Source organism: Melanerpes formicivorus, unplaced genomic scaffold (assembly GCF_026170545.1).
Source record: "Melanerpes formicivorus ecotype bairdi unplaced genomic scaffold, bMelFor1.0.p_v2 SCAF_71, whole genome shotgun sequence".
In the NCBI taxonomy this organism is placed as follows: domain Eukaryota; kingdom Metazoa; phylum Chordata; class Aves; order Piciformes; family Picidae; genus Melanerpes; species Melanerpes formicivorus.
This window is the reverse complement of record NW_027142423.1, coordinates 1,176,565-1,203,922: the sequence shown is the minus strand read 5'-3', so window position 1 is coordinate 1,203,922 and position 27,358 is coordinate 1,176,565. Positions and strand designations below refer to the sequence as shown.

General features: G+C 48.3%; 1 protein-coding gene across 1 annotated transcript; it reads left to right on the top strand.

Moving 5' to 3' along the window:
- The first annotated feature begins 19,151 nt into the window (after positions 1-19,151).
- LOC137453718 (lymphocyte antigen 6E-like) lies at positions 19,152-24,170 on the top strand. Its single transcript, XM_068163202.1, is given in 4 exon segments — positions 19,152-19,262; positions 21,999-22,118; positions 23,450-23,469; positions 23,471-24,170. Coding segments are annotated over 4 exon segments (381 nt in total). The 5' UTR covers positions 19,152-19,210; the 3' UTR covers positions 23,660-24,170.
- Positions 24,171-27,358: the final 3,188 nt, after the last annotated feature.

The following is a 27,358-nucleotide window of genomic DNA, read 5'->3' as shown; positions in this document are numbered from 1 at the left end:
GATTGCTGGCTCATGCTGAACTTGTTTTCCACCAGCACCTCCAGGTTAGGGTTAGGTTAGCTCCTTGGAGCTGCTTTCCAGCAGGTCACCCTCACCTGTACTGGTGCAGGGGGTTGTGACTCTGCAGCTGTAGGATCCTGCACTTGTTGGACTTCCTGAGGTTCCTCCCCCACTTGTGCCCAGCCTGTCCATGCCCCACTGAATGGCAGCACAGCCTGGTGAGGCATCAGCCACTCACAGTCTTCAGCAAACTGGCTGAGGGTCCACAATATCCCCTCATCCATGGAATGAAGATGTTGAACAAGCCATTAATCATTCATGAAGATGTTGAACAAGAGTGAACCTGAACCTGACCCCAATGCCTCACACAAGGCTAGCACTGCCATGGACCTACCACTTGGCATTGTGTCCTCCAATGATCTGTTCATTTACCTGTCCCTCCAACATCCTGCAAAGCAGCCTCAGGGTCATTTGAAGCATTTGGGTCAAGGAACAGTGGATGGTTTCTAGAAGAACACAGATTTCAGAGAGGCCAGATATTTCATGTAGATATTTCACAGAATCCCAGACTATTTCCCAAGGCTGCAGAGAAATCAGAGGAGAGGAAAGGGAAAAAGTGAACAACAAAGAGAGCTGGGAGATTTTTCATTGCCAGAGGAGGTGCTGAATGCTTCTCCCTCCTCCCAAGCAGCACTTTTTTGGGGGAGTTTTGTTCTGGTGAAAGCATGGAAATGCTTAAACTTGGGTCAGCCAATCTGCAAGGCATTGCTCAGCCAAGGGATGACGTTGTGCTTTCAGCCCAGCCCTGGTAAACAAGGGGGACAAAAAGAGCTTTGAGCCATGCTGAGCCTTGGGCTGGTGCCCATGGCTGCTCTGGATGAATGACTTCTTCTGAAGTGCTGCATAACAGGAGCTTTCAGTGATGTGGGTTCTCCTTTATTAATCAAGTCCTACTTTCCTTTACCCTCTCCTCCTCACAGCTCCACCACCCTGGGAGGACACATCTCCATGCTGAAGGACCCACACTGGGTGATACACCTCCCTTTACCTCTTCATTAAACCATCATCTCTTTTATACCCTCTTTAGGAATTCACATTTTTTTTTCCACCCTGAAGCAACCCAAGCCCCTTCCTGCCCCTCAACCTGAACACTCCAAAGCTCTAATTTACTCCTCACACAATATTTTCTCATTAAAACAACCAAAAAACCAGAGAAAAAAGGCAAAAAAAGAAAAGAGACTTGTGTGTGTTTTTCCCCTCCTGCATGCTGGAATTATTCATCTCTCTGAAAGCACAGAGGAACCCTGGTTGGATGGACTCTAAATAATTAATATTTCATTCCCTTGGATTTACACATCCTGCAGCAGTGGAGACAATCTTCCACAGCCTGCAGGAAAGCACAGTTGGGGTGGGGTGGAGGAAGGTTTTGCTGCTTTCAAGCACAACTGGCTTTTTTATGCTTGGTTTGGTCTAGTGTATTTCTTGCCCTTTTTTATTCATTCCCCACCCCCCCTTGAAGTAAAAGCAGCATTGTTCTAGCCCATGACTGATAAAAGGGGAAGGAAATCATCCTGGGCATGGCTGAAGAGCAAAGGGTTATTTCCCTTGCCCAAAGGGCACTGCATCTCAAGGGTGGGGGTGTCTGCCCTCCTCCTGTGGTGTAAAGCTACCTGGTGGCAAATTACTCCTCTCCAATACATGCAAGATGCACAGGGAGGAAGAAGCAGTGGGTGTGATTCCCAACCACTAAGTTTAACCAGGAATTAGGGCCAGTGGAGCCCACAGGAAGATGGTTAACACATGGGTGAAGCTATCCAGAAAACTCCCACAAGCCTGTGCCCCTTGCTGTGTCATTGTGCAGGACAGCATTCACCCTTTGGGCTTGAAAGGTGCTTGGAGGACCTTCAGTTCCACTGGGTGGAAAGGAACTCTTTGTTCCAACCACTGCAGGCTACACTGAGCTTCTCTGACCCCATTCAAAAGAGCGATGGTAATGACAGAGCTGGGAAAGAGATGATGGAGATTTCCTACATGTTCGAGCACATGGCAAGGCTCAGGTGCAGCACTCAAGTAGTTTGTGGCATCCCATAGTGCAAAAGAGCTCAGCTGGAGGAGATCCAGGGTGTGGGAGAAAGATGATACAGAGACTAAGGCATTTGGGAGTGGATACCCAACCATCCAGACAGGGGGAGAGAGAGAAGAGAGGGCTGTCATCCTCCAAAGGGACTAAAAAGCCTTGGTGCAAGGCATGGAGAAGGGTCCCTGGAGCAAGAAGTGCCCAAGCATGGCATTTAGAGGAGGCACCATGAAGCAAACACAGGCTCCTTTCAGTGGCTGGAGCAGGGAGGGACATGCAGTGTTGAGATGAAACAACAAACAATTACAAATGGCATCACAAATGCTTGGCTGCAGATAACAACCAGCAGTTTAAATACCTGAGGGACTTGTTGGATGGACATAGGAGGAGGTGTGATGTGGCTTCTGCATATCCAGGCTGTAGGCCAGCTATCAGAGCTCCCACCTTACAGCCTCCAACAGCCAAACCCACATGGTCAGTTTAGCTCTGTGCCAAGCTCTGTGTGGGGACAAAGCTGGAGGAGTACTTGGAGAGGGGTTGGAAGGGGGATGGAGCTGTCATGCCTTTTAGAAAGCAGCATCCTGGGCAGAGGACTCCGTGGGTGGTGATGGCAGATGAAGGCAAGTCAAGCCTTCCTGTGGCCAGCAGTCACTCCATCTGTCCCACAGCCACCTACACCACCAAGATGAGTATCACACCAGACAGGAAAACACCAAACCACATTCCTGAAGCAGCCCCTGATCTGTTGCTCAATTCTCCACAGGGCTTGGGGTGGGAGGATGAGGTCCATGTCACTGTCCTTGGAGGTGTCCAAAAACTATGTAGACATGGCACTTTGAGATGTGGTCTAATGGCCATGGTGGTGTTAGGTCAACAGTTGGGCTTGATGACCCTAGGGGTCTTGTCCCACCAAAACAATGCCATGATTCTTTCAGGGTGGCCAGCATCAGCAGCATGCTGGTGAGACCTTCTAGGTCATGCAACACAGAGAGGAGGAAGATGGGAGAAGCAACCTAGCTGTCCCCAGCAGGTACCAGGGTGTGCTGCAGGATGGACAAACACCTCTCCAGACTCATGACACCTCCAGAATGGATGTTTGGGTGGAAATGCTGCAGGAAATTACACTCTGGGGAAAATTTCAGCAATTTGAGGAAACCAGGAGTTTTCTAAATGCAACTTAGGACAGCATTTCCCAGGCACTTTTGGGGGTCCATGGTTTTTTTTTTTGTGTGGTACAAATCATAGAATCATAGAATCAGTAAGGTTGGAAAAGACCTCAAAGATCATCAAGTCCTACCTGTCACCCAAGACCTCATGGCTACTAGACCATGGCACCAAGTGCCACATCCAATCCTTTTTTGAACACCTCCAGGGATGGTGACTCCACCACCTCCCTGGGCAGCACATTCCAATGACTCTCTCAGTGAAGAACTTCTCCTCACCTCCAGCCTAAACCTCCCCTGGTGCAGCTTGAGACTGTGTCCTCTTCTTCTGGTGCTGGTTGCTTGGGAGAAGAGACCAACCCCCACCTGGCTACAACCTCCCTTCAGGTAGTTGTAGACAGCAATAAGGTCTCCCCTGAGCCTCCTCTTCTCCAGGCTAAACAACCCCAGCTCCCTCAGCCTCTCCTCATAGGACTGTGCTCAAGGCCTCTCCCCAAGCCTTGTTGCCCTTCTCTGGACACCTTCAAGAGTCTCAATGTCCTTCTCAAATTGCCCAGAACTGGACACAGGACTCAAGGTGTGGCCTAAACAAAGCAGAGTACAGGGGCACAATGACTTCCCTGCTCCTGCTGGCCACACTATTTCTGATACAGGCCAGGATGCCACTGGCCTTCATTGCCACCTGGGCACACTGCTGGCTCATATTCAGCTGGATGTCAATCAGCTCCCCCAGGTCCCTTTCTGTTTGGCTGCTCTCCAGCCACTCTGAGCCCAGCCTGCAGCTCTGCATGGGGTTGTTGTGGCCAAAAACATCAAAAGAGATGTTTTTTTTTATTATTTTCCTTTTCTTGACTTTTGACTTCATAAGACTTACTTGTCTTTAAGCACTGCACACTGAAAGGCCCTTTGAGGCCTTCACTGATGCATCTAAATGCTGGATGCTTCAGTATGTGCCTGCCCCCTTCTAGGACAGGCATCAAACATGGTGCTTGAAGGGCTCACTGGAGACTCTCAACTCTTTCCAGAGCCTCAGGACAAGTGAATTAGAGAGACTCATCATTTACATATCTAAAGCAGCTGCTTTTTCCATCAGTGGTGAGAAAAATGCAAAAAAGCCCCCAGAAGGGTGGGGGAAAAAAAAAGAAGAAATCATCCTCCTACAAGAGGAAATGTGATGGAAGTTGGCACATCTCCATAAAACCTCCATGTCTGGTGTACCAATGAATATTTTGATTGATGGGTGGGGGGGGTCGTTTAAAAAATCAGTTTTCTGGGAAAGGTTGGATGGTTTCCAGCAGACAGAGCCAGACTAAGCCCACGAGAGGGAGCTGGTGCCTCTTTGTGGCGCTGGACTGCCCACAGAATGCTGTCTGCCCACAGACAGGCAGCGCTCCGGGAGCAATTTCCATGGGGTAAACCAGCAGCCCTGCGAGGGATGAGATGGCTCCGCTGGAAGCAGCCCAAGGAAGAAGGCTGGCTGTAGGAACATGCTGTGGATGCCAGCCTGGCCAAGCTCTGCTGGCTGATGGTGGGACCTGGCTGGCCTCCAGGGTCTGCTTCTTCCCACGCCAGGGCTGTGCCTTGGTTTGGCTGGGCAGGATAACTTTTGTGCATATAAGATCAGCTTCTGGGGTGCCTGTGCTAGAAGAGGGGGTATCTGCATCTGAACCCCAAAGCCCTGCAAGGTTTCAGCGCAGAGCCTGTGGTCATGGGTTGCTTGGAAGTGGGGTGAGCCCCTCTGTGCGACCTCCTGTCCCTCCCTCTCTTACAGCTGTTTATACTCTTGGGAGTCCCCAGAATGGCTGTGTGGATATTGGGCTAGGCCTGGGATGCATGAAGAGAACTTGATTTTCTTGATGTCTGTGAGGTCCTGAGGAGTAGAGTGGGATCAAATCAGATGGTGCTGCACACTTCAGTCCTGTTATGGGTGACTCCATCCCCTCTTTCTGACGCATTCCTTCTTTGCAATGGCTCCTTGATCATTTCCCACCCCTTTGATACAAAACTCCTCTAACTCTCGCTATTCCTCTCCTAGATGGTCACAGTCAAAAATCAAGATTAGTTCCCCCAACCCACCATGAATGCAAATAATGGAAATTCCACCTTTTCCCTCTTTGTCTGTGGGGTTTAACCCTGTCATCAACACCCTGCCTGCTGCCTTCAGCAGCTGTACGAAAGAGAAGGGAAGAAGCCCACAAAGGTCTTTGGGGAGAAGGTGATTTAGGTGAGACTTTAAACCAAGTCCTACCACCCCTTCCCCATGGCTGACCTTGGAAGAGTGCCTCTGATTCATGTTTTTAAGATGGGGATAACAATGTAGGGCTTCTTGTCCTGACTTGGAGGGCTCTTGAAATCTCAGCACTCACTATTTTGGTGATGCGTCACCCTTTCTCCCAGGTCCTTACATCAGGACCAGGAAGGGCCAGCCTTAACACCCCACTGCAGATGTCTGTGCACTCAGAGCTTGCTTCTCACAGTCACCTGCAGCGTTGTGCTGCTGTAACTGTGGTGAACACTCATCCTTTCCATAATGTGATGCAGAAACCTGTCATGGCAAAGCTGGGGCTGCTCCCACATCGCTCACTCCTCCAGAAATGCTGTTCTTTGACTCATTGTGGTGCTGAGGAGATCTTATTAGGAGCTGGGCATGCAAACTGTGAAGAAAGACATTTATGCCTATCTTCCCTTTCGTACAGGAGCTTTTACAATGGCTGGAGGTAGACACAGAAGTGCATACAAAGGTGTTGGCTGCTTCTCAGTGCAACAGTTGTTTGGTCACTGCCTGAATTGTTGTCAGCAGGCAGAGAGGTTTCTTGGTGGGCTGAGGCTGAGTCTCCTGACAGTGCAATCAGAGGAGCTTCAGGGCCAGGATTTGGTTCTTGGAATGAACCCAATGCCAGGATGGGAGGAGGCTTGGAGATGTGCCCCACCCTGCAAAAGCTGGGAAACTGCCTTTTCCATTCATCACCCAGTTCCCAGCTGCACCTCAGCAGTGGTAAGAATAGAATAGAATAGAATAGAATAGAATAGAATAGAATAGAATAGAATAGAATAGAATAGAATAGAATAGAATAGAATAGAATAGAATAGACCAGACCAAGTTGGAAGCGACCTTTGAGATCACTGAGTCCAACCTATCACCCAACACCATCTAATCAACTAAACCATGGAACCAAACACCCCATCCAGTCTCTTCCTAAACACCTCCAGTGATGGTGACTCCACCACCTCCCTGGGCAGCCCTTTCCAATGACCAATCGCTCTTTCTATGAGGAATTTGTTCCTAGCATCCAGCCTAAACCTCCCCTGGCACAGCTTGAGACTATGTCCTCTTGTTCTAGTGATGGTTGCCTGAGAGAAGAGACCAACCCCCACCTGGCTACAACCTCCTTTCAGGGAGTTGTAGACAGCAATAAGGTCTCCCCTGAGCCTCCTCTTCTGCAGGCTAAGCAACCCCAGCTCCCTCAGCCTCTCCTCCTCAGCTTTGTTGCTCTTCTCTGCACACCTTCCAGCAACTCAACATCTTTCCTAAACTGAGAGGCCCAGAACTGGACACAGGAGTCGAGGTGTGGCCTAACCAGTGCAGTGTACAGGGGCAGAATGACCTCCCTGCTCCTGCTGGCCACACTGTTCTTAATACAGGCCAGGATGCCGTTGGCCTTCTTGGCCACCTGGGCACACTGCTGGCTCATGTTCAGCCTACTATCAACCACTAGCCCCAGGTCCCTCTCTGCCTGACCATTCTCCAGCCCCTCTGTTCCCAGCCTGTAGCACTGCATGGGGTTGCCGTGGCCAATGTGTAGAGCCTGGCACTTGGATGTGTTAAATCTCATGCCCCCGGACTCTGCCCATCTGTCCAGCCTGGCAAGGTCCCTCTGCAAGGGAGGGTGGCACTTTACACACTTCCCACAGCAGAGAAACATCTCCAGGCTGCTCTAAGTCTCTTTTTCCCATGTTCAGAGTGGTGCAAAGCTTTCCTTGGGCTTGTGGACCTTGCTGTTGGGGTAGTGGTATCTGGATGTTGTTCCCAATGCTCACTGCCTGCTGTGGGGCTGAGGGATTCAGAGCAACCAGAGCTTGGTGGTTTTCTGGATGTGGCCATATTTCATTTCCCAAAATACACACCATTGTCAAGGCATGGGGGTAGAAACTCAGAGCTTTGCTCTAAATGTTGGCCTGCTTCCAAGGAAACCATTTCCTACTGAATTGTTCCTACTTGTATGGCCTCTTCTTATTTGGACCGAGAGGGAGCTGGGTCAGAGGCTGTCACAGCTGTGTCTCCACAGGCAATGTCACCTCCCACTCCAGTTTCTCCACACTAAAGCCTGCACCACACATGTTGGCAGGAAGGTGAAGTAGCACATGGGTGAAACCTAGCTCCTGAGGTTAAATGTTACAGGGACAGGCTCCATCCAGAGAAGATCAGGGCAGAGTCTGTCCTCCAGCCATGGGGACATTAACCTGGAAAAGAGGAGGCTCAGGGGAGACCTATTGCTGTCTACAACTACCTGAAGGGTGGTTGTAGCCAGGAGGGAGTTGGTCTCTTCTCCCAGGCAACCAGCACCAGAATGAGAGGACACAGTCTCAAGCTGTGCCAGGTGAAGTTTAGGCTCAAGGTGAGGAGAAAGTTCTTCACTGAGAGAGTCATTCATCATTGGAATGTGCTGCCCAGGGAGGTGGTGGAGTCACCATCCCTGGAGGTGTTCAAGAGGGGATTGGATGTGGCACTTGGTGCCATGGTCTAGTCATGGGGTCTGTGGTGACAGGTTGGACTCGATGATCTTTGAGGTCTCTTCCAACCTTGGTGATACTGTGATACTGTGACACTGTGATGTGTTATGGGATGCTTTTCATCCCCAAACATGATATCAATCATAGAATCATAGGATTGTTTTAATTGCAAAGGACCTCTAAGATTGTTGAGTCCAACTGGATAGTTCATTGGCCCTGGACTGTCTCCTAGGCATGGTCTGGGAGATGTTTCTTGCCATTGGTGAGTGTTGATAGTGGGCAAATGTGCAAGCCCATGTCTTGCCTTTGACTTATTTCCTGGTGTAGAAGTAGATTGCCAGCTCTTTTTTATTATCAGAGAACTTTGTGGGTCCAGCCAGGAACGCACCAGGCTGTACAACTGACATGAGAAACCCAAAGGAAGCATGCTCATGTGCTCCGGCATGTGGAAGCATTACTGCTCAAGATGACATGTTGTCTCCTTGCCTACCTGTTAGGACCAGGTAGCAGTGAGGGCACCAGAGATATCATGGCCTGGTTGTGGCTGTGGAAGTGACAACAGAGGTATTGCTTGGTGCTCTGGAGGAGAGGAAAGGGAGAGGGAGAAGGAGGGGGAGGGGGTGAGGGAGGGGGAGAGGAGAGGAGACTCGACTCGAGGAGAGGAGAGGAGACTCGAGGAGACTCGAGGAGAGGAGACTCGAGGAGAGGAGAGGAGAGGAGAGGAGAGGAGACTCGAGGAGAGGAGACTCGAGGAGAGGAGAGGAGACTCGAGGAGAGGAGAGGAGACTCGAGGAGAGGAGACTCGAGGAGACTCGAGGAGAGGAGAGAAGAGGAGAGAAGAGAAGAGAAGAGAAGAGAAGAGAAGAGAAAAGAGAAGAGAAGAGAAGAGAAGAGAAGAGAAGAGAAGAGAAGAGAAGAGAAGAGAAGAGAAGAGAAGAGAAGAGAAGAGAAGAGAAGAGAAGAGAAGAGAAGAGAAGAGAAGAGAAGAGAAGAGAAGAGAAGAGAAGAGAAGAGAAGAGAAGAGAAGAGAAGAGAAGAGAAGAGAAGAGAAGAGAAGAGAAGAGGAGGAGGACAAAAACCATGTCTACTCTCAAAGCTATGCTGAGAGGACAAGGGGTGACCTTTTGGCTGCAGAACAGGTCTCCTGATTCTAAGGCCACGCCAGATTTGTTTCTGTTGGCACTTTATTCACCCCATCTCCCTTTCAACTTGAATGGAGGTGGGTTTTCCCTCATGCAGGGAGGCAGGAGAGCAGCTGTGAGCAAAACCAGGGCCTGATGCCAAGGGCTGTGTTTACAGTTCAGAAATGGGAGGACACGGCCCTGGGCTTTCCTTTCAGAGGAAGGACATTTTCATGGGCCTCTTTTCCCAACAGAGATCCTGTTTCCTCCTCCCTCACACCCTGCTGTTGCAGCAGTGGTTGGGCTGCAAAGCAAAGTTGATAGCAGCACTGCAGCTGCTGTGGGCTGAGGAGAAAAAAGCCACTGCTCTCCCATGCCTGTGACTTGTGGCATGCTTTTCCTCACTGCAACTCAATGCTGAAGCTCTGGGAGCCTTTGCTGAGGACCCTTCAAGGCAGGATTGTCCTTTTGCTGATATTTTGAACAAGTTGGGAGTGGTGAAAGCCTGCTACACAGCATGTGCAATTAAGATGGGGAGAGTTATTCCTACTGTGTCCTTTTCTTGGCAAGCAGCAGGGTGCCTGCAAACTCAGGGTGGCTTCTCCACCCTGGTGTTTCTCCTTGGATCAGTATGGGTGGCTTTTGGTTCCCATGCCCCTCCCAGGCTGTGATCTTCAAGGTTTCCAAGCCCTTGTTTGCACTGAGCAGCTGGTGAGCTGGGCTCAGAGTCGCTGCTCTGCTGTGGATGGAATCAATCATAGCATGTGAGCTGCTGTCATCATACCCCATGAGTGGTGGAGAAGGGGTGAGAGAAGCTAAAGCTCGGCTGCATTGTGCAAGGATGTTCCTGAGACAGCCCAATGCCTGTCCCTCCTTCTGCCCCTCCACAGTACAAACACACCCCAGCAAAACCGTGCCCTGTTTTTCCAAAACACACAGCCTTGAATGTCTGGCCAAGCCTCCTGAGAAAATAGTCTTCTGCTCACCCGGTGAGGAGCACGATTGCCTTCCCAGATAGCATGCTGTTTGTTTCTCTGCCCTGCTGAACACACCCCCTTGGGGTGAGATGGTTTCAGCCGGGATATTTCCTTGATCTGTGGCTCCTCCACCTGAAGTGGGCTCTCCTCCGGGGACTCCTCCTGCTCTCCTTGTTCTCCTGGGTTGCAGATGCAGAGGTTGCAGCACGGCTATTACATGAGGTGTGACAAGTTTCTAGACGTAACAAGGGATGGCCCAAGCTCGTGTTCTCACTGTGCAACTGGATTTTTGGTGGATGTGACCCAGGCAGGTACGTGGGTCAGGAGAGAAACGGGAGCAGCCTGAGCTTCCTACGCACAGGTTGAGCTTTCCGCTCTTGTGGAGTTTTTTTTCCACTCTTGCTGATTTTTTTTCCCACCCTCGCTGAGACTCCCCAAAATAACTTAAGAGCAGAGAGGTTGTCTGTGGAGCTCATCACAGCTTTTCCACAGGCAGAGAAACACACTTTTCTCGTCCCACTCTCAGCTTTTACCTTGCCTTGGGAATTTCAGCTGCTGGGTTTCAGTGCAGGGGATCAATTCCAGGCCTGAAAGATCCATCACCCGAAAGCCAAGTTCCAGAACTTAAAGCAAATGAAAGGCAAGGAATTTGAAAACTCTGCCTGCTGCCTTGTCTTCTGGGATGAGGTGTGCATCTCTACCCTCCATAATGGGCAGACACAGAAAGATTTAATCACAGAATCATAGAACTCTTGAGGTTGGAAGAGACCTTTGAGATCAAGTCCAGATACTCGTTCATTTCTTACAGAAGAAAAATGGGTGAGTAAATTAAGGCTTTCTTGACATCCCTGCAAACAGCTGTGGAGGTTCTCAAAGGGCCAGCTGCTAGCACAGCTGCGTTGTAGATGAGTTTCACACATTGCTGGCCTGGCACGTTCAATGACTGCTCTCTACACCACTGCGTAACTCCAGCAACTTACAGTTTAATTCCAAAGCAAAAACCAGACCACAAAACAAATCACAAGACCCCCACAGTGATCAGAAAGACAAACATGACAGCTGTCACCTGCTTTACTTCCTGAAGAGGCAGTCCAAAATCTTCTGTCCTTTCTTAAGTGCTTCTTGCACTCTCCATACACCTTTCATGCACCTTCTGGTCCAATAATGATGACTTCTGGTCTGGGATCTTCAAATACCTTCTCTGTCTTCAGGTAGGATGTTAAATGTTCTTATCATATTGAGTTGCCTCTTTTGCTGATGGTCATAACCTCCTTCTCTTCTGGTTTACACTGATTCTGGAGGCTACTCCTTTGCTGAATTAAGTGAAAATACAGCACATCTAGGTGGAAGTTCACAGCTTGCTGATTAAGGCTTCAGCAAATCATAGAATCACAGAATGGTTTGGGTTTGAAGGGACCTTAAAGATGACTCTAGTTCCAATCCCCCCTGCAATGGGCAAGGACACCTTCCACTAGACAAGGTTGCTCAGATCCCTGTCCAACCAGGCACTGAACACTCCTGGTAAGGGGGCAGAGAATCACAGTTTGGAAGGAACCTTCAAAAGTTACCTAGTCCAACACCCATGTGGTCACCAGGGACATCTGCAACTAGAACATGTTGCTCAGAGCCCCAACCAACCTGACCTGGAACGTTTCCAGGGATGAGGCATCTACCACCCCTCTGGGCAACCTGGGCCAGGGTCTCACCATCTTCTTTGTAAAAAATGTCTTCTTTATCTCCAGTCTAAATCTCCTTCTTTTAGTCTCAAACTGTCACCCCTTGTCCTGCCACAACAGGCCCTGCTAAAACTCTCTCCTCATGTTTCTAACAAACCCCCTCTAAGTATTGAAATGCCACAAGAAGGTCTCCTTGGAGCCTTCACTCTCCAAGCTGAACAACACCAACCCTCTCAGCAGTTCTCTGACCATTTTTGTGGCCTCCTCTGGACTTTCTTCAACAGGTTTATCCTCTCCTGCTGAGGGCTGCAGAGTCGTCACAGTTCTCCAGGTGGGGTCTCTCCAGAGCATCCACAACTTCTCTGGGCAACATATTGCAGCATCAAACCACCTTCCCAACAAAGAAAACTCAAGCTCCTCATGCTAAGGAAGTAATGCTGTACAAAGAACACTCCAAGTTGCCCAAAATTGTGCTGCAACCCCCTGCATCCCATCTTAGTGCCTGCACGTGGACTGCATGTGTCAAGAAAGAGGGTTGTGAAGGCTGGACCTTGGGCAAGGGGAAATTCACACTTTCAGTGAAAAATCAGTGACAGATAGGGGAATTGTCACCTGAGCAGTGTTACAAGTGCAAGCTTAAATAAACCTGTGACTGTGGCTGTCCTTCTTGGAGAGGCCTGGCTTTAATTCCTTCGGTGGAATTCCAAGAGGAAACTGAGTTTTTCTCTCTCACCTCTTCTACCTTCTTCCAACCATCCTTCTTCAGTGCCCTTCTTCCTTCAAACTTGCAGGTCTCCACTGTCCTCCTACCTGACTGCAGAGATGTCACCACAGAATAATGAACCTTGGCCCTGGATCCAAGGAGAATGATTCACTTCCATGACTCTTAACCTCTTTCTTCTACAAACAGGGTGGTTACATCCAAATTGCTTGCAAAGAGCAGCCCCATGTCAGGGCATTGTCTGAGACAATGTTGGTTGGGGTGTGCCCAAGCCATGTTGATGGCCCAATGGCGTGGATGGCATTGGGGCTGGGCTTGTGCCCTGCTTGGTGAGCTAGTCTGCGTCTTGCCTTTCAGGTAGGGCATCAGTGGGGATGTGAATCACAGTGGTTGACTCCATGCATGATAGTGCTGTTCAATATCACCCAAGAGCCTCCAAGCTGATGAGACAGAATTTTCTTAGGACCTTGGAAGTTAAGGGAATGTGACTAAATGGATTTGGTTCTCTGCTGGCTGGTAGTTGCAGTCTCAAAGGATTCGGTTTGCTCACTCAATGTGAACATCATTGCTGCTCACAGATGGAAGTCTACCTGGGTCACCTTGTGTTTCAGCCAGACATGGTGGATCTGGATGACCCTTCTCCTTCCTAGTTGGAGGTTTGGAAGCCTCTGTCATCTACTGTGGTGCTGACCCAAGGAGCTCTGTCCTGTTGTTCAGAGCCTGCCAGGTCAGCTACACACCCAGATGTGCTTTGGGAATGGGAAAAACAGAGTGAGATGCCTGCAACAGTCAGGCTTTAGGTGGAAAAGACAAAATATCACACCCAGGTCTTCCTTGTCCCCTTGGGTTTCTGAATCTCATTATCTCCTCACTTCTGGACATTGCACAGACAGATGAAGCAACTCAGCCTTCCTTGACCTGCCAAGGAAGGAGTGGACACAACTGGAGCAGTCTGATGCTGCCCAGGGTTGGACTAAACTGCTTGCCCTGCATGCACCATCTGTGTGACTCAGGGACACTGAGAGCACTCCTCATGGCTTCCTTCTTCTCATATTGTCCCATGTTCTCTCCTTCCCCTGTTGAGGCTGCAGATTAAAACCCTGAGCACGAAACTAAGAGTTTCTCATGGAGGAGAACTGTGATTTGAGCCACATTCCAGAAAGAAATAGGGAGAAAGGAGTTGAGTTGATATTAAACTGTTCCCAGGCCTGGCAGTTTGCTCCACCTCACTGCTCCATCAGGGGTTGAAAACACGGCTGGTCTGGTTCCAGTTACACAAAAGGAACTGGCCTTGCACAACACACTCCCAAGGTCTGGCACAAACACAGATGTCAGCTGCCAAGCTCCAAGTGGGTTAAGGTTTTTCCCCTTAAAACTCCAAGGCTTTCTTAACTATTTCATACCCTTCATGACACCCACCTAGTTCACATCCACCTAGCCCAGTTTCTGCAACAAGATTCACCCTGCAGCCCACCCCTCTCATTTTTTATGTCCCTGGGAAAGCAACTTTGACACCTCCATGCTGCCTTCTCCTGACACCATCTGCACTTCTCACTACCCTAGTTGTCTTTGCCCTGGTTTTCTTCCAGCTCTCTTCATTCCTTGCTTGAAAAACACTGGGCTGCTCTCTGCTTCAAAGGCACTCATCCCCCATCCCACCACCATGGTGCTGGTTGGAGCCCAGAGCCCTTGCAGCAGCCCTGGGCGTGACTGCAATATCAACAGCGCACGAGAACAATGTGAGTCTGGGACCTGGCCAGACCTCAGGCTGGGTCTCAAAGCTCCATCAGGGACACATGGATAGGAGCCAGATGATACTTTTCCTATCCAGACCCTACATTTTTACTCTAGTCACTGGTTAAACTGGGATTTATGGAGCTATACAAAATGCTTTTCAGACTTGAAATGGGATTTGGGACCAGACTTCAGATTTGGTACCAGAGCTTTTGCAGTCTTCTTCATCAGGGACACGTGTACCATCTTACAAGTGATGCCCAAGGTGATGCTCCAAATGTTTTCTCCAGCAGTCCCTTCAGCTTGGCTCAAGTAACTGGTTAAACTGGGATTTGGGAGCTGTAGAAAATATTCCTCAGACCTCAGTGTGGGTCCCAAAGCTTTTGCAGTCTTCATCAAAGACACAGAGACAGTGGCCAAGTGATGCCCTGAATTCTTTCCCCATCCAGGCCCTATATTTTGACTCTAGTCACTGGTTAAACTGGGATTTGTGGAGCTTTAAAAAAAGTGAGACATCAATTTGCTTCTTTATTTCTTCTTTATTTCTTCTTTATTTCTTCCCCTCACTTTGCCTGTCTTTAATTATTTCCCCTCCCCCAGAAGCTTTGTGTGTTTGCTCTGATTTATTTTGCTTTCCACCAACATTTCTCAGCTCCCTCCTTCCCTTTCCCTAGCCCTGGGTGAAATATTCATCTTTTTTATTATTATTAACCTTCCCCTCTCTCTAATCTATTTAAACGCTTTCCCACATTTCTACTTCCTACAGCTCATTCCTCACTTGCAGGTCGTCTGTTCCGCTGCACTTTGCTTTAACAGTCTCATTTATTTACTGCTCATTTATTTGTTTTCATTCCAACCCCTTTCTTCTTGCTTGCTGTGGGCTGTGTTCAGACCTTGCCCCCTCCTTCCTGATGAGGAGCTGCGTTTTCTTCTGCTCGGCTGGCTCTGAGATGAGTTAGATTCAAGGTGGTAATTCGGTTTCATGATGTGGATGGGAGGGAAGGAAGTTTCATTTCCCATTTCTCCAGATGGCTGAGAGAAGAATGGCTACTGTATCAAAACCAAGCATGTAGGCTAATTCCTGCTCTCTCCCCACCATATTCTAGCAGATCATGATAGGTGTGACAGAGTCACCATCCCTGGAGGTGTTCAAATATCTGTAGATGTGGCACTTTGGCCAGCAGGAGCAGGGAAGTCATTGTGCCCCTGTACTCTGCACTGGTTAGGCCACACCTTGAGTACTGTGTCCAGTTCTGGGGCTCTCAGTTTAAGAAGGACATCGAGACACTTGAACATGTCCAGAGAAGGGCAACAAGGCTGGGGAGAGGCCTTGAGCACAGCCCTGTGAGGAGAGGCTGAGGGAGCTGGGATTGTTTAGCCTGGAGAAGAGGAGGCTCAGGGGAGACCTCATTGCCCTCTACAACTACCTGAAAGGTGGTTGTAGCCAGAAGGGGGTTGGTCTCTTCTCTCAAGCAACCAGCACCAGAACAAGAGGACACAGTCTCAAGCTGTGCCAGGGGAGGTTTAGGCTGGAGGTGAGGAAAAAGTTCTTCACTGAGAGAGTTGTTAGCCATCGGAATTTGCTGCCCAGGGAGGTGGTGGAGTCACCATCCCTGGAGGTGTTCAAGAGGGGATTGGACATGGCACTTGGTGCCATGGTCTAGTCATGAGGTCTGTGGTGACTGGTTGGACTTGGTGATCTTTGAGGGCTCTTCTAACCTTGGTGATACTGTGATACTTTGGGACAAGGTGCAATGGCCATGGTGGTGTTGGGCTGATAGTTGGACCTGATCCTAGAGCACTTACCCAAGCTTTTTTGAGGTGTCTGTGACAGGACCCTCACTACAAGAAGGTCACTGAGTTTCTGGAATATATCCAGAGAAGGGCAACAAAGCTGGTGAACAGCCTGGAGAACAGGTCTGGTGAGGAGCAGCTGAGGGAACCTGGGGTTGTTTAGTCTGGAGTAAAGGAAGATGAGGGGAGACCTTATGGCCCTCTACAACTCCCTGAGAGAAGGTTGGAGTCAAATGGAGGGTTTGGTCTCTTTTACCCAGTATCAAACAACAGGATGAGAGGAAATGGTCTGAAATTGTGCCAGGGGAGGTTTAGCTTGGATATTGGGGGAAAATTCTTTGCCAAAAGAGTGGTCAGGCATTGGAGCAGGCTGCCCAGGGAGGTGGTGGAGTCACCATCCCTGGAGGTGTTCAAAAAACATCTAGACATGGCATTTTGGGACATGGTTTAATGGCCATGGTGGTGTTGGGTTGACAGTTGCACTTGATGATCTTAGAGGTCTTTTCCAACCTTAACGATGGTATGCCTTTATAAATGTCATAAACAGTCTAATGAATATAATAAATAAATGTCATAAATATCCTAATAAATAATATGCTATAATTATATGCTATATATATTATTATGCTATATATATTATTATATGCTATATATATTCCTAGCATGGTTTGTGTTGGAAGAGACCTGAAACACCATCTAGATCCAACCTCACAACCATGGGCAGGGGCACTTTCCACGAGAACAGGTTGCTCAAGGCCTTGTCCAACCTGGCCTTTAACAGCTCCAGGGAGGAGGCATCCACAATTTCCCTGGGCAACCTGTTCCAGTGTCTCACCACCTTCACTGTAAAGAATTTCTTTCTAATATCCAGTATAATGGTTGAACTTGATGACCTCAAAGGTCTTTTCCAACTGAAACAAGTCTACAGTTCCATGCTTCCTGCCTGATGTCTTTCACATATGTATCTATGCCAAGTCTTGTTTGGAGAGAATGGACTTTTCACAGATTATCTCATAGAATCCTAGAATCATTTGGTTTGGAAAAGACCTTTAATATCATTGAGTCCAACCATAATCTATGCTGACATTACCTATTTCTGAAGAGTAGTTGCTGCATTAGCTGTCACATGGGTCTTACACAACCTAGAAGAGGAGATAACGAAAGATTTATCACAGAATCACAGCATGGTGGGGGTTGTAAAGGACCAGTGGAGTTCATCCAGTCCAACCCCCTTGCTATAGCAGAGTCACCCACAGCAGGTTGCACAGGAATGTGTCCAAATAATTTTGGAATCTCTCCAGAGAAGGAGACTCCACAACCTTTCTGGGCAGCCTGCTCCAGCACCCCGGCAGCCTCACAGAAAGGAATTTTCTCCTCATGTTCAGACAGAACCTCCTGAGTTCCAGTTGGTGCCCATTGCCCCTTGTCCTGTCATTGGGCACCACTGAGAAAAGCTTGGCCCCACCCTCTTGTCCCCAGTCCTTTAGCTTTTGTTGAGCATCGAGAAGATTCCGTCTCAGGCTACTCTTCTCCAGGCTAAACAGCCCCAGGGCTCTCAGCCTTTCCTCCTCACAGAGGTGCTTCAGGCCCCTCAGCAGCTTTGGATTCTCCACTGGATTCTCCCCACTAGTTCCCTGTCTGTCTTAAGCTGGGGAGCCCAGAACTGGACCCAGAACTCCAGATAAGGCCTCAGTAGAGCAGAGTAGGTTGGGAGAAGAACCTCTCTCAACTTGATGGTCACACTCTTCTGCATGCACTCAAGAAGCTGCTCATGCTCAAGGTTAGGGTTAGTCTATATAATGGAGTGGAAAACTTTGAAAACTGGGTGCTCCTCCCCTCTACCCTGCCGTGGGCACGGGCAGGGACAGAAATCATTAGGGACTGCTGCTGGTGAGGAAAAGGAGGAACTGGACAAAGGAAGAATGGCTGGAAGCAAAAGACTGGTCAGAAGGGTTGGGCATTTGGCTGTTTGGCCAAAATCTTGCAGACAGGTGATTGGAGTCCATGAACCAAGTCTCTGTGGAGTCATTTGAGGAAAACAAAGAGCAACAGGATATTCTTTTTTCTGTTTCCATACCATCTGACCTTACAAACCTTGACTCTGAGCTGCCCTTGGTCATTTCTCTCTAAAATCAAAGGGTCCTGTTCTGCTGAGATCCTTTTGGCCAGGACTTATTTTATTTCTCAGTTATTCTCATTCCCATTTGTAGCTGCAGCTGATTCCATGTACCCTCTGCCTCTGCTGCATCCTGAATCATTTGGCAAGAGGTGATGAAGGTGGGAGCCCAGAAGGACTGGAAAAGTCATAAGGCACTGGCAAAACCTGAATTCAGAATTGATCTACAGGTAACAACAAACATTGTCGCTTGGAAACCCTGGATGATTCTAGAGGAGGGAGAATCACAAGACAAGCATGCATTGGACACCATGCCTGCATGGACCATGGGATCCTCTGAGGGATAACCTCCAGGAATGGTACAAGCTCACTTTCTGCTTACTTTCCTTCACACAAGTGAGATCATTCTGAATGACTGGGGACAATTCAGTGAAAAACCATTTTTGCCCCCTCTCCTACTTTCCACAGATATGAAGCTCCCATAGACTCACAGAGTACCAGGTTAGAAGGGACCTCAAGGATCATCTAGTCCAAGGTTTCAGGGTAAGAATATAGTTCAAATGAGATGGCCCAGCAAGCTGAGCCTTAAAACTGTCTGATGTAGGGCCATCCACCACTTCCCTGGGAGCTTGTTCCAGTGTTTAATAGTACCATGGTTAATAGTATCATGACAGAGGGGACAGGATGGAAGATGCCAAGGGACACCTAGCATCATGCAAGCCATGAGCCTCCCCAGACTGGCCCAGCTGCCTCTGCTTTGCTCCTGGTTTCATGGTTCAACCCAACACAATAAGAAGGGACTCCCATGTTTGAATCAGATAAATGGTTCCCCAAATTAGCCACGCAGACTTGGTAAGCAGGAGTAGGGCTTGGAAAAATAGATTGGATCTGAATGAGTTGTTAAAAAAAAATTGCTACTTGAAGCTTCATAATAGGTTCCTATAGACAAACACACCCATCCATGATCACATCTCCTCTGCTGTCACTCCCCAAACTTTCAATTACTGTAATCAGACAAGTCAGTGTAAACAGAGTCCCAGTATAAAACCTTTCCGTAGTGCACAATCCCGCAGTGTTCAGGGTCTGAGGGCACAACAACCATGAAGCCTTTTCTGGTTGCCCTGCTGGTGACAGTCCTGTGTGCCAAGCAAGGTAAGGAACTTTGGCAGCTGGGAGAAGATGAAACTATCAGAAGATAAACTAGAGGCAAGAAGGTTTGACATCTTTTATCGGTGGTGAGGTCTCGGTAGTGCAGTTTGTCTTTGGTTATCATCTGTGTCAAGCGGTATTTAGTGCGGCTGAGTTTTAGCTTCTGGTTGAGTTCTAACAAGCTACCTGCAGCCCAGAGAAGATGAGCTCACCACTTTGGTTACTCATACTGTCAAGCGTCAAGCTCTGACCGCTCACATCTGAACATAGACATGTCAACTGAAAAAGGAGAATAGGAATTGGCCCTGGGCAGCTGGATCTAGTTGGAGCTGTCCCTGCTCACTGTAGGGGAGTTGGACAAGATGACCTTTGTGGGTCAATGCAATTGGTGAATCTGTGAATTCAGTTAGGCTCACAGCTTTGTTTGATTTAATGATTGGACTTGATGATCTTAAGGGTCTTTTCCAACCAAAGTGACTCTGTGATTCTGTGATATTTGTTCTGAATGAAACCTGAGTGGTTGATGAAGGCAATGCTTGGGTGGTTGGTAAAGGTAATACTTAAGGGGTTTGGACACCACATCTCCTGCCAACATTTCACTTTATTTCCCACAATACCATCACAATTAAGAAACTGGGTTGCTGGCAGACAGTTGAAAGCCTAAGAGCTCTTTGCTCATTGGTTTGAAGAGCTTTTATATTTTTGAGTGGCTGTGAGTGAGTGTGTTTGTAATGGGATCCACAAAACTCTGGGCTCATCCTCTTTCAACTGGAGGTGCAGATGGAACTAGGGAATTGTGCAGGAATACCCAATTGAGACACATTGGCTCTGTGCATGGTTTTGCTATCCTGAGGAGCACTGCAAGGCTTTTATTTCCACCCCCACCTATGCTGTTAAGGCTATTTTTGGCTGCATTTGCTAAAGTAGAGCCAGTGGAGGATGGAGACCAGATATGGGCAAAGCTTTAGAACAGCTATAGTGGCTTAAGCTGTGATTGTTTCCTGAGTGGGAAGGATTCTTTTTACATCAGTTGGTGAACAGAAGTGCATTTTGGCTACTTTCATGCTGGGGATTTGGCTTCACCTGCAGCTGGAAGTGATTTCAACAACTTGGTGAGAACTGGCAGGAAAGGAGACCTGAGAGCGAGCTCCAGGGTCTGTAAAACTCAATCATGTGTGTCCAGGATTCACTCTGACTCTGGGATGGTCAGCAAAGTAACTCACAGCTTGGGTTGGGTAACCTCCAGAAGTGGACATTTGGACATTATGAAGAAGCTCTTTACTATGAGGGTGGTGAAACACTGGAACAGGTTTTTCAGGGAGGTGGTGGAGGTTGCATCCCTGAAAACATTCAAGCTCAGGCTTGACAAAGCTCTGAGCTGTCTGTTGCTGATGTCCCTCTTACTGCAGGGTGGTTGAATTAGATGACCTTTAAATATCCCTTCGAACCCAGTGCATTCTATGATTCTAGAGGAGAGTTGAGAGACTTAACTTATCCATGTGATAGAGAAATGGAGACTGTTGATAAGTCAGTTAAAGACAAGATGCAACAAGGATGATTTTATCTGCTGTTGTGGATAACGTCTGCACTCACAACACCTGGCACTAGAAAAGAGCATGTGAGGAACCCAGAGCTGACTCCAGAGCTGTACCCAAGGCACCTGAGCTCCCCACATCACAGAGGGGTAGGCTTTTCTTCTCCTACCTGGAATAGTTAGGGTTTAAATTGGGTTTTAATGCTCTTTTTAAACTGCTTTTGGAATTGTCTAACCAAGCATCATGAGGAGGTTCAGCTTCAGAGATGAATTTGAATTAGCAGAAGCTGGACTTTGGAAAGTCCCCTGGAGAAGATTCCTTGTTAAAAATAGACCCAAATTCAGTTGAAAAGTGCTCTTCTGTGAATAAATGAGACTCTTCCTAGGTGAAGAAAGCCAGGAGGAACTGAACCAGGGAAATTTCAGCCTAATGAAGGACCCTCCTTGGTTTGCAGTTCGGTTATCTTCAACTGAGAGCTCACCACCACTGGTGACAATGGAGTAGGCAGCTCCATGAGCACCTCAGCTCTCTCTGTCACCCTTGCTCAGAAATGAGGAGCATTTTATGGGACTCTAAACAGGAGGGAAACTGTTGAAGAGGAGGGACATAGATGAAGAGGACAGAAATAGCAGAAGAGGAGAGAAATAATCTCCATCAGTTGTGAATCACCTCCTGGTGGAACAAGATGGCAGATCCTTCTGTATTAGCATGCCAGCCTGGTAATTTGACACAAATCACTTCACTTTTGCTCAGAAATACATGTCCTACCTTCTTCTGGCTTTACAATTGACCTGCCTCATCCCTGCTGGTGATGTCACTGAGAACATGTTGTTCCAGGCAATTAGGAATAATGTCTCCATTGGCCAACTCAACCTCTCCCAGGAAACTCCCTGTAACATGGGGAGCCTTTAAAAGGCTGGTTGTCAGCCAGGTTAATGTGGATCCAGGGGAGAAAGAAAGTTCACCTGAGAGGGTTGCTCAGGATGAAGACAAAAGTGTTTTTCAGGTTTAATCACTGGAAATCCCAAGCAACAAAACTGGGTTTGTCCTCTTTGTTTGCTTCTTCATTCAGTCTCACGTGTAATGAAAACTTTACTGTAAGATACTTCTCATCTTGTGGGTTTTTTCATGGCTTTTGACACTTTCTGCCCAAAAGGACACAGATAGTTATCACTAATATGTGTCATGTGCACTTTGTCTCCAGCCTACTCGCTGTTTTGCTACACGTGTGACAATGAGCACTCCAACTGGAACTGTCTTAAAACCTACAAGTGTGAAGACCATGAGAACTATTGTACAACCACATACAGTTCTGTTGGGCTTGGTGAGTACCAACAATGCCTCCACGCTTTGTCTTCCTCCAGGGCAAATGCTAAGCAATAGGTTTCTTAGGGTGGTAGTTAGTCTTGCTGGAAAGGATTGATTGTTGAGCTTTACGACATGCAGTATGTGTGAATCTCTCAGTGATGCTCTTCCACCATCTGGGAGATGAGACAACAGTCTGCTCATGTGGCCAAGAAAGACAATGATCTCCTGGGGTGCATGAAGAAGAATACATAGCAGGTCAAATGAGGTTCTCCTGTGCCCAGTGAGGCTACAACTGGAGTCCTGGGTCCAGTTCTGGGCTCCTCAGTTCAAGAGAGACAGAGAACTACTAGAGAGAGAGTTCAGCAGGGGGTATAAAGCTGCTGAGGCACCTGGAGCATCTCTGTGGGGGAGGAAAGGCTAATTACCCTAGGACTGTTTAGCCTGGAGAAGAGCAGTCTGAGAGGGGATCTGATCAATACTCAGCAAGAGATGAAGAGTGGGGAGGGCAAGAGGATGGGGCCAGAATCTTCTCAGTGGTATCCAGTGATGGGACAAGGGGGCATTGGGCACAAAATGGAACCCAGGAGGTTCCATCTGAACATGAGGAGAAAATTCTTTCCTTTGAGGGTGTTGAAGCCCTGAAGCAGGCTGCCCAAAGAGTTTGTTGAGTCTCCTTCTCTGGAGAGATTCCAAACCTTCTTGGATATGTTCTTGTGCAACCTGCTCTGGGTGACTATGCTTTGGTGAGGGGGTTGGACTGGATGACCTCCAGAGGTCCCTGGGATCCTGGGATTCTGTGACTCTGTGATACTTTCCTTACTGCCTTATAGCCCAGCTGGCTGGAGCACACAGATCTTCATGAGTAAACCCTGTTGCTTGGTGTGAGACCTCACACACATGCTTTGTGATGGAGGATGGACATAAGTAATGTGGGTTTAGAAAGCAAAAATACATTGACAGTGACTTTTTGCTGTCCTACGTGAATCACAGCGTTGGTTCCTACCAAGAACTTTCTCGTGTCCAGGTTATGCAGACACTCACCCAGGACTCATCACATCCACTGCATGCAAATTAAGCACAGTGCCATATACCTCCTCCTATTGGAGGTATGCTTGGTTGCATAGTTTAGTTGGTTGGGTGGTGTTGGATGATAGGTTGGACACGATGATCTTGAAGGTCTCTTCCAACCTGATCTATTCTATTCTATTCTATTCTATTCTATTCTATTCTATTCTATTCTATTCTATTCTATTCTATTCTATTCTATTCTATTCTATCATCCTCTGGTCAGCTCTTGCAGCAGAATCATAAACCACAGCTCTCCTTTCCTGCCTATTCTCCACCCAGGCAAGGATGCAGGGCACCGCAATCACCAAGAAATGTTCTGCAGACTGTCCTGAGACGAACGTGAACTTCGGTGTGGCAGCTTACTCCACCAAGTGCTGCAGTACCTCCCTGTGCAACTTCAGCGGCGCCAACAGCATCAAGATCAGCTATGCCGCCATGCTCCTGGGCATTGTGGCCAGTTTGATCTGTGTCGTCAGAGCAGGATTGTGATGAGGGCTAGGAGATGATGTGACAACCCGAGAACCTACAAGGTATTCCCCAACTGAGAAACCAACATCTTCTGTCAAATATCTCCAAAAAGGTCTATGCTACCCTGGTTTGTCCAGGATGTTGCTGCACATGCCAGACACAAAATCATAGAATGGTCCAGGCCAGAAGGGACCTCCCAAAGTCACTTAGTCTGGACCCCCCCTGCAGTCAGCAGGGACAGCCCCAACTAGATCAGGTTGCCCAGGGCCTCATCAAGCCTCACCCTGAATATCTCCAGGGATGGGGCCTCAACCACCTCCCTGGGCAACCCTGTTCCAGTGTTCCACCACCCTCATGGTAAAGAACTTCTTCCTGATATCCAATGGCACGGCAGTGTAGCTTTTATTTCCCTCCCCCCTTGTATAATTTGTTGGTTTATACTGATTTTATTTTATTTTTTTCCCCTGGGAAAGCTCTTTTGATAGCACAAGTGTGACAATTGTCAGACAAAATAAAGATATGTGTTATTCTAGAGTGTCTTTGTTCTAGCCACACTAAGATCAGCCCCAGGAAACATCTCTGTCAGGAAGGGCTGTAGTTTTGCATCTCTACTCTATGTTGAATTTCACTTTTTATCACCTGGGAGTCTTCTCTTGGCTGCTTTTCTAGGGTTGATTCATCCACCAGCTCAGGATAAACACTCCATAAAGCCAGATGTTCTCCCTGGATCACTCAGTGCTAATGAATGAAAGTGTCATGCTGGAAAGGTCAAAGATGTTTGTGGTGCTCCCATTGCAAGTAATAGCAAGAACTGTTTTGTAACTGCCAGCCCGGCAGGCTGGGGTTGGCCAGGTGTTGGTTGCTCCTGGCTGTGCTGCAACGTTCTCATGTCATCTGTGGTAAAGGTCCCACCCCAAGATGTTGGAGATGGCCAAGATGAGGACAGAGCTGCCAGAATCGGTTTTCATGTGAAGGAGACCCTTGTGTTTGCTTGGAGAAATGCTGCTGTCTGAGCAGTTCATGACTTCCCTGGAAGGACAGGGAAAATGGGAAGAAAGAGCCTGGTAGAGGTGACAGGTGTCTGATCTGCTGGGAAAGTCTCTGCTCCTTCTCTTTCCTCTGTCACTGCTGCATTTCCAGGCTTGGGGATGGAGGAGATGGGTTGGAAATGTTCTAAAGCTTTTGGGGTGGAAGTTCTCTGCAGCTCTTATGGTAGAGATCACCCTCAGCTCTTCTGCTGGAGGTCCTCTGCAGCTCTTGGGGTGGAGATCCCCTCAAGCTCTTGGAGGAGCAGAGCTACCGCCAAGATGGGCATAATACATTCAGTCTTGGAGCTGGATGGGGCATAATTCTTATCTGAGCAGCTTACAACTGCAATGCTGCATTTCAAGAGGGTTTGTCTAGAGGTAGCACCTGGCAAAAAAGCCCTGATGTCCGCAGCCCAGATGGATTTGAGAGGAATCCTGCTCCACCCTGACTCAGGACGGGCTGCATCTGCTTTTGTGCAACAAGGAGAAACCACAGCACTGGCCAAAGGTTGTGAAGATCAACCAGGAGAAACCACAACTCTGCCTGAAGATGGGATTAGGTTTAATCATCCTATAGAAAATGACTTTCTGGGCATGAAGGGCATCTGTTTCAATGGGAGATGGGTTAGCTGGAGAATGGAGCTGTTGCAGCAGTTCTGTGATGAAGCACTGACAGAAATTGCAGAGGTTTTAACCACTTCTCCCATCCCTTTTCCTCTATGTTAATCAGAGTAATTTCAGAGATGATTCTGAAAGCCTTTGGCCAACTTGAAAAAATCCACATTTTAGTAAAAAGATCTGGAGTCCCCAGCTGCTTTCAAATTTCTACCTTTGTTTCATGAAAGCTCCCCGAAAACATCTTTCAGCAAATGAGAGAAATTGTTTGCCCTTCTCACGTGGTAATTCCGACCAGATTTGGAACACGATGAGCAAACCATTCCCCTTCCTCTCCACTCAGCAAGTGTGCCAAGGGAAATAAATTTCCCCACCCCATCCTCCACACCCAGTTAAATCTCCTGTTCCTATTTCCAAAATATTATTGAAGTTTGTAACTTCCAAGTACTTCCAAACCATCATATCGTCTTCTGATTGGCCTCGGCCCCCTTGGTGTCCAAGTTGCCTTTGTTCTTTCCACCCCCATGGATTCTTTTCAGTCTATCTCAGAGAATCATAGAATAGAATCATCAAATATTTTGGGATGGAAGGGACTTTTAAAGGTCATCTGGTTCAGACCCTCTGCAGGCAGCAGGGACGTCTGCAACTAGAGCAAGTTGCTCAGAGCCCCAGACAACCTGAAGTGGAATGGTTCCAGGGATGGGACATCTACCGTACCTCTGGGCAACCTGGGCCAGGGTCTCATTACCTTCATTGCAAAAAATGTCTTCCTTCTCTCCAGTCTAAATCTTATAGGCTAAAACCCCTACCCGTTGTCCTGTCACAACAGGACCTGCTAAAGAGTCTGCCCCCAGCTTTCTTCTTGACCCCTTTAAGAACTGAAAGGCCATTAGAAAGTCTCCCTGGAGCCTTCTCTGGGGCTGAACAACCCCAAATCTCTCAGCCTGGGCTTCCAGACCTCCCATCATGCTTGTGGCCACCTTCTGGACCTGCTCCAACAGGTCCCGGTCTCTCCTGTACTGATGACTTCAGAGCTGACCCTAGCACTGTAGGTGGAGTCTCAGAAGGGCAGAAATCCCTCCCCCACCTGCTGCCCACACTGCTGGGGATGAGCCCGGGACATGGCTTGCTGTGGCCTGGGATTGCTTGGTGCTGGCTCACGTCCTTTTTTTCGCTCACCAGTGTGCACAAGTTCTCCTCAGTGCTGCCCTCCAGTGCTTCATCCCCACTGTGCTGATACTGGGGCTTGCCCTGCCTCGGATGCAGGACCTTGCGCTTGGTCTTGCTGAACTTCATGAGGTTCACATGGGTCCACTTCTCAAGCCTGTCCAGGTCCCTCTGGATGGCGCCCCGTGCATCAGGGTGGTGTCATGCAACTTGATGTGATCTAGAAATGTGTTGAGTGCACCACCTGGCCCCGGTGAGGCGTGAAAATAGCATTAATACCAGGAGGACATATGGGATCAGTTGGAAGCATGCAGGACCCGCCTGTTGGAATCCCTCCACCAGCAGAAAACCTGCAATAACTCCTTTCAGAAATATAACCTTGTCATATCTAAATCTCAGCAGCTTGCAGGAGACAAGAGATATTTTAGCTTTTGCTTGGATGAGACGACAAGGGAGGGGGAAGAAAAAAAACAAGGTGCCTGGCTGAGTTTCTATTTCTGTACCTGCTAATGGATGCCGTTGGCTGAAATAAATCTCAACGTGGGCTGCTGAACACCATCACCCCATGTCTAGAGCCTCCTTTTCTGCTATTACCTCAAACAGTCAGCAATAAGTGTTGATTTACCAATAAAGACTCCTGAAATCTCTTCTGGACTGGGAAAAATCAAATCACCCACAGGGAAGAGAGGTTTGCACTGCCTGTCGTGGAGGGGTGCCAGCTTCTGTTTTCGTACTGCTTGGTGCCTTACAAAGGCATCAGCCTTCTGAAGCCAAGCAACATTCCTCCTTTGAGCTGTCTTGGTTAATTGCCACCCTCTGCTCCAACTGAGTTGCATGCTCTACCTATTGAGAAAGCAAAAATTTCCTCCCTTTAGTCATGCCAGGTCTCCATCCTAACAATATTTATCTA